General features: G+C 30.8%; 1 protein-coding gene across 3 annotated transcripts in view; it reads right to left on the bottom strand.

Moving 5' to 3' along the window:
• Nucleotides 1–1,848: 1,848 nt before the first annotated feature.
• Nucleotides 1,849–8,039, bottom strand: part of LOC108740256 (oxysterol-binding protein 1-like) — a 14,698-nt gene continuing 8,507 nt past the window's right edge. The window contains exons 3-6 of one of the 3 annotated variants that reach the window (XM_018474512.2): nt 4,580–4,768; nt 4,024–4,291; nt 3,414–3,579; nt 1,849–2,318 (exon numbers count right to left, since the gene is read on the bottom strand). In XM_018474512.2, coding sequence (XP_018330014.1) covers nt 2,164–2,318; nt 3,414–3,579; nt 4,024–4,291; nt 4,580–4,768 — 778 coding nt within the window. In that variant the 3' untranslated portion in view covers nt 1,849–2,163. The remainder of the gene's footprint in view (nt 2,319–3,413; nt 3,580–4,023; nt 4,292–4,579; nt 4,769–8,039) is intronic. The other 2 variants (XM_018474514.2, XM_018474513.2) reach the window with 2 other exon arrangements.

The raw sequence follows: 8,039 nt of genomic DNA, 5'->3' as shown, positions 1-8,039 counted from the left end.
CCTTTTGTGTTGATTTCGAGCGAGTCTTTTTTATTTAAGGTTTATTGAATCAAAAGTAACGACTGCAGTTTAATAAACTTAATAAAGTACTGTTTGTAAAAAACTACGGAAGGGAAGAAATAAATAATTCCCTCATCTACATTTAATTAACTAGTTACTAGCTGGCAAGTGCCTATATCTTCAATATTGTTTTAAAACCTTTTAATGTTTTTATCTCTATCGAGCTAATAAAGTATTTCGAATTCAAAATATATTTTTTAAATGGTTATGACTATTGCTCTATATATTTCATGTCGATGTGAATTTTTGAGTTTGAAAATATAGGTAAATTAAGAAATTCACTTTTTATGTAAGTTTAGTTAATTGATTTGGTTGTTACTTGATGAAAATTTATATGAAGAGATAAATTAACAAGTGATCGTCAGTACTTTTATTTGTAGGTCAGGGAATAGGGCTAATCAAAATGCGATAATTAATAACAGGAAACGAACTATGCCGGATTGTAGAAAACGAATCAGTGAACAAAATGTACTAAATTATAACACTCAATTATTTGTCGAAATAAAATGGCTCCTAAAAACCGCAGAAAACGCAAAAAATATCGTTTTTTCGAACTACTTCAAAAACTATGGACTATTTTGCATTGACTACAATGCAAAAGTTGTAGAAAATTAAAATATCTTCAATATGGGTTGCAAACGAACATTATTCGACCTTGTTTGACCAAGAAAAATGCAAAATATCACAACGTTCTTAATTTTGAAGTTTTAGTTTCTCTTTTGCTGGAGATATATATAGCTATAAATGTATTTATTATGTGGCTGAAAACTGGATTCTGTGAAATAGCTAATTGAAATTGTATTGAAATTTAAAAGGCATATCTTCAAAAGCCGGCCTTCCTTTAAATCGAATCCACTCGAAATTTGCATCAGGGATATGGAAACTTTAAACAATTATTTAAAAATCGTATAATTCTTTTTTTTTTTTCAAGTTGAATGTGACGCAGTTCACCCACTACTTCAACACTTATGCGGTTTCATTCAGTGCAATTTCGAAGGAAACATTCAATTTTTAAACACCATTTAAACACTTTTAGCGGCATTATAACGAAAAATTGAATGATACGATTTTTAGATAATCGTTTAGTTTCCATATCCCTTTTGCGAATTTCCATTGGACTAGGATGAGCCTTTGAAGATAAGCACTTAAAATTTCAATTTAATTTCAATTAGCTTTTACACAAAAAATATAAGCATCAGAATCCAGTTTTCAGCCACATGATAAATACATTTACAGCTATCATCTCCAGCACAATAGAAACTATACTATAAATATATATTTTAATTTTCTCCAACCTTTGTATTGTAGTAAATCTAAATTAATTCATAGTTTTCGACGTAGATCGAAAAACAAAAATTTTTACGTTTTCTGGGGTTTTTTAGACGCCATTTCTTTTTTGACAAATAATTTAGTGTTTTAATTTAGCACATTTTGTTTTCTGGATCGTTTTCTACAAACCTGCATAGTTCGTTTCCTTTTATTAATTATTGAAAAAATGATTACTTTTAATGCTTTATTCCCAGGCCTATTGTTGTTTTTATAAATTTTTCTATAAATATGTTTCATTGCATTGCATTTTCTTTCTACTTTACCTCTAAAAGCAAAATTACTTTTTCAAATTTATGAAGAAATGGGTCTTCAAAAAATATATACTTTTTGTTCAATTTCCTTCTGGCTTGAAAAAATTGGGTCTGCTTTTATGGTATCAAAGTTTTACTTACAACATGCTTTTCATTTTAAATTATAAGTTAGATATAAAAATAATATAGGTACCAATATCAAAGACCTTAGTGATTTTTGTACTGAAATTCATTTAAATAAAGAGTAATACGTCGTAAGCAAGTGTAGCCTGGCGTCGGTTGGTAATGTACTGGGTGTCCTAGGATATTTTGATAATCGGTACATACTATTTTGTATGAAATTAGAAAAGTTCGTTTGAAAGTGTGGTCGTTGATCACCTAGACGACCGCAGCCCCACTACTATTTTGTAAACAGACTTTGACGGTAGAATTATTTTAAGGTCAGTTTTACCTAAAGAAATTTAACTACCGACACCTAAGATAGCCGTTAGACATCATTAATGAGTGAGTATGAAGACGAACTTTATGGATGCCAGCATGATAGTCTGCAAAAATTCCATTGTACATGAAACTTTCGACACAGAATATTGAAATGTCTGAAAATGAAGATGCCTTGCCACAAAATCTGGAGAATCCGATTGAATGAGGCATCCCAAATGAACCCGAAATAATCCAAATCTAAACATTGAAAAAAATATTCATCGTTAAAAATGAATTCAAATTTAATGTTTTCTTTTCCAATAAATAATTTTTATATTATATAGATAAATGCCTTTCAACGCCATAAACGGTATATGAGTATACTGAAGACTTTATATTCTGGTTCAGGGTACTTGAAAATATGGATATCCACATTATATATTTTGAGAAAATTCAAAATTAAAATTTGTTAACTATTCGCGCCCCTATTGATTGGATTACAAAGAACCATAGTTTTCGTGCTCAATACACTACGTTTATGTTATAAACCGTTCTAATTTGCTCGGATACAGTTAGTTTATTAAATTTTCTTTTTAAACTTTGACAACGTCGGCCTAACAAGGGGCGTTATCCCAAAATTAAAGGGCAAAGGCGGCACTGGCAAAATGACGTGTTTATCCTGAATTTCTTCAATTTGACCAATTCTATTTAATAAAAGAATATTTGAAAAACTTTAACCAGTCCGAATTTAACCTAATCTAAAATAGGTTTCGGCATCTAACAGGTTAGGCAAAAAATTTAAATATAAAATGATTTGAGCTTTGACCAAGTGTTTTTGTGAGATCTGAGGATTGAAGGAGCGATGGAGTTTCGATCTTTGAATATATGTACACTATAAGCTTTATAGAAAAATAAAAAATCGCCTTTACACTTAAACGTTGAAATAAAGTGGAAAAAATAAAGAATAATTCACAGAAATTGGAAAAATCATACGCGCTGGATAAAATCGATCTATGCAATAGTGGAGAATGGCAAGATTTTAACTTATAACATTAAACATATAAATGAGGTAGCACGATACAACAAATGTGGGTTCGACAAAAAGATGCAGTTAAATCGTGAGGCTACCGTCAATTCTAATGGTACTAATTAACATTTTACAAGGCATATTCGTTTGGTAGTTTACATCCCTTGATAAAACTAACCGTGCTGTTCTGCATATTGGGCCAATGGCTATTTTAATCGCCTCATGATAAATACATATATCGTTCAAAAAAATGCAATCAATGAACAGATAACACATAATTACTATAATAATTAAATATCAAGTTTTAGACAAAATTATTAACTTACTAGGTCGATGAGCGTGGGCATTGGCTGCCGCTTCAAGCTTAGAGTGCTGTTGTGCTAATGTTTCTACCATCTCTTGTAATCTCTGCCTTTGTTCTCTTTCATGTTGCAACAATCTCGTCCATTTGTGCCCCTGAGTTTGAGCTGTTTGCAAATACTCCGAGCACGCCTGTAAAATTAAAAAAAACTTTAATTTTGAATTTACATTGCACCAGCTGTGAAATACATTTTGGTTTTCACAGGCAAATTCAAGCATAATCTTTCTAGGTTACAGCCTAAGATTAACAGTTCAACTCTTGAGGATACTCTTACGAAAAAAAAATGAGAAAAAGGAGACAAGTAAAATTGTTATGAAAACAATTTTCGATTGAAAACTAGTGTATTCACAACCAAGAGTCACCAACGTACACAAATGCACAGCGCGTGATCACATCGTACCATCATAGACTATCCTACCATACAGAAGCCGAATGAAACATACATACGCTCCAATTGGTTAATTTACACGTGCATGCTTCGTGCATTCGTTTAAGTTGGTGACTCTTGGTTTTGAATACACTTTAGCCTTTTTTTAACCATTTTTAAAATATGGGAACTAAGGAATAAAACTAACCTTCATCATGGCATTACTAGCTATTTTAAATAACGTAGACCGTTCATTAACAATTTTAGCCATACTCATTATATTATCAGGCTCAGATGTGGTTTCTAATTCAGTTAACGAACGCTGCAATGCTGCTGCATGTTTACCAATCAAATCAGCGCAAGTTTGTAAGTCCCCTAACCTATTTTGCAAGTCCCTAACAACACCGGACCATTCTTCAGGCGAACCAGCATTTTCATCTGCTTGCTCTTCTTCTTCTTCGGATTCCATGTTCCTTCTGAAACAACGGTGTTTTCAATACCGACAGTTTTCTAATATAAAACATGCATCTTTATTTGGAGAATTTCGCTTAACTATAGGAAAATACGAATAAAAGAAAATCTAATTTGACTTTCGGCTTTTGAAATTGTATCTTCTGTCTATTCATATAAATATGAAAAAATTATTATGATTTTGGAAGTGTCGAAATCCACAGTCAAAGGGGACTTAGATGAAAGATTAGGTGAACATACCATACCTGATTAAAGTACTACATTTAGACTGAGAACTTCCGAAAAATACTTACATTGCTTTTGCTTTAGCCAATTCAAGTGCAGTAACCCAGGATTGTCTTTCCACCTCACTTGAGGCCTTAATATGAAAAGTTTGAGTGCCTCCATTAGAAATGACAAAAGTACACGCGTCTACTGTATGAATAAGAGCCCCATGTAATGATATACTTCCCCTACACGTATGCGCCATTTCTGCTTGATTTCTGAAAAAATTAAATTGAATACAATATGAAATGTACACATAAATAAATGATTTTTATGCAATTAACACGATTAATTTCGTTATCTAACTAGACAATTATGATTCTCTAAACTTTTGGATGCTAATAAATCTATCAAATTTGCCTTTCAATATTTTAAAAAAATCATTAAACCTAAATTCAGCAATTATTGACGGCGTTATTTCACGTAAACGAATAATACAATCGTAAAGGCACATTTTAAGAATGATCTAAAGGATGGTAAATATTAATAATCTGCACTTTGGTTATGGTAACAAATGCATTTGTACAAATACGAACTAAATTATTTTTTTACAACTGAATCAATTTTATTTTAACTATTTTTCGACATTTTTCCTTTTTATATATGAATGAATACATTCATTGGCTTTGTAATGATTTCATGTGTGATACTAGAATTTTTATAAACCTGTTAGTATATAGAGTGCTCAAACATACGTTCTTTTAAATGGAACACCCAGTATATTTTCAGATATTTGAAATTCCATCCATTTTCTGATTTCGAATATATATAATATGTTCAGATAAATAATAATGTTGAAAATTGTAAAAATAAATCAGATGCTAAATTATATCATGGCTTTCTTACATGGAAGTAGTAGGTATATAGTTATAGGCCTTGAAAAAGTATAAAAAAAACCTGACCGTCAACTAAAACAAGTAGTACTGATAATTACTAATGTAAAAATATTTAATTTTTATTAAAACTTATTATTTACGAACTAATATTAAATTCTAAATGACAGAGAAAGGCTAAAAAATTTTCTATATAATCGTTCCTTCGTGCAATTTACGTCTGGTATCTGTTAAATTAAATTTTTGATGACAATATTTAATATTTGGGGATTACCATTTAGATAACGAACGTTATCCTATTCTCTACGTAAATTTTATTTTTTAAATATGACCACAAAAGGTAATCTAAAGTGGCTAGATAGGGACTTTTCGGTGATCACACAATTGGTCCATGTTATTTGATCCACTCTTCGTAATTGTCGTTTAAATAATTACACGCTTTATGACATGGAGTACCGTCTTGTTGCTTTATTATGTTTCTATGAATTCTTAATGGAAGATCTAAGAAGTTTTCAAAACAGAGAGTTTCAATAACTCTATTGTTAATTATTCCTCACCAAACCTTACAATAAATAAAAAGTAGTAAAGAATACACGGTTATTTAATATGAAATTTACTTTTTTTTTACCTTAATGAGAATCTCTTTGAAATTGAATTTCCTTATATTAACCGGGATTTCCAATCACCAATAGAGCAGTTTCTGTTTACTGAAACACCCTACCGTTGTAAATGATGGCTGATCCATTCGAAAAATTAATTCATATCTTTGCCTACAGACAATTTGCTGACAAAATTGTATCCGTAAGTTAAAGTCTATACGTAAAAATTTTTGCACTGGCAGTATACTATAAGGCTATCGCTTACATTTCTTCAGAGTTTTTATAACTAACGCCCGGAAAATTTCATTATTTCTTGCGCAATTTCTCGTCGAATCGCAAAGATTTTCTTCAAAATGTAGTAAAATTTGCATTTCCATTTCTTCTGTTAACACTGACGGTGAAACGTCAGTAACTTATGTGCAACAATTTTTGTTTCTGTTAATTTAGGTATGTATAAATTTTCTCCCGTAATCCCTTAAGAAACCTTAATAAATTATTGTTTTCCAAATATGTATCATTTATATGTATATATATAATTTTTTCTCCCAATAATATCTCATTTTATTATTACAAATCCCTTTCAATCCACAACAAAATTATAAAACATGTAACTAATTGTGTCATCATTGTAAGGTCGTCAGTCCTAAGACTGGTTAGACACGCATCTCCACTCTTTCCTATCCTGAGCTAATCTTCGCATTTCCCTAAAACTAGAACAACCCACATACTTAACTATTTAATCTAGGCCTACCTCTACCCCTTCTAACTCCTGTTTCTGCCTCTAATATGTCTCCGACTAGACGTTCATGCCTGAGAAGGTGTCCTATCAACCTATCTCGCCTATTTCATATTGACTTCCACAGAGTTCTCTGTTCTCCTATTCTTTCTAATATCTCTTCATTTCTAACCTTATCTATCAATGGTATCCTCATCATTCGCCTATAGCACCACATTTCGAACGCTTCTAACCTTTTCTTTTCCGCTGCGACCACTGTTCATGTTTCAGACCCGTATAGCAACGCGCTCCAAACATACACCTTTAACAATCTTTTTCGAATTTCTAAATTAATCATTTGCGAGCATAGAAATGACTTCTTTTTATTGAAGGCGACTCAACCCTGCGCTATTCTCTGCTTTATATTCCTACTACTCTTTCTGTCCTGATTTATCTGACTTTCTAGATACATACCTAAAATCAGTCACTTCTTCCAATTTTTCGTCTCCTATCTTTATATTCGCTCTTTCCATACTTTTTTTTCCCTTGCAAACTACCATTTTTGTTTTAGTTTTATTTATTTTCATATTACTACGTGTACTACGCGTACTCTATTAATTGTGTACATGAATTATTTTAGCTTTCAAACAATTTCGTTCAAATGTCCTCCAATTGCAAAGTCCAGATACTATTTCCACACAAAAAAGTAACAGTATAATTTAACATCTACTTTATTTTATATAATTTTCAATATTATTATTTACTAGCTTCTTCTCTAAAGAGACAAAAAATTAAACGTCTGTTTTTTTCTAGTTGGGACAGTGACGTAGCGATGAGAGGCTGTCCAGGAGATCCAGACAGACCCAGAAATCTTTTAACAATAAGTGTTTCTATTAATAATTTGAAATCACTCACTATAAAAGAATTATTAAACTACGTATAAAAAAAATAATTTTTAATCAAATCAAAACTATTCAAAAAATAAACAATGCTTGAATATATCGAACTAGATGGAAATACGATGAAATAATTGCGAGAATAATAAAGAGAAGGGATAGGTTTCCAATTTGAGCCCAAACTGAGGCAATTTTTTCATTGTATATTATTAATTAAATTTCTTTCGAATTAATTTATTATTAGTAAATCTTAATTTATTTAAACATTGACAACAATCCCGATTACAACAATAATTCCACAGTGAAAATCTTATTGAGAAATAAAATGAGTAATGAAACTAGGTAAAACTAACTACATATGTTGACTCAGACCATATTTTAGATGTTATACCAGGAAAAAAGAGCGCAGATTGTTATTGCAAAATTAAAATTTTAATCAATCCTTA

The sequence above is a fragment of the Agrilus planipennis genome, unplaced genomic scaffold (genome assembly GCF_000699045.2).
Source record: "Agrilus planipennis isolate EAB-ADULT unplaced genomic scaffold, Apla_2.0 scaffold247, whole genome shotgun sequence".
NCBI lineage: Eukaryota > Metazoa > Arthropoda > Insecta > Coleoptera > Buprestidae > Agrilus > Agrilus planipennis.
This window is presented reverse-complemented; position numbering and strand designations above follow the sequence as displayed.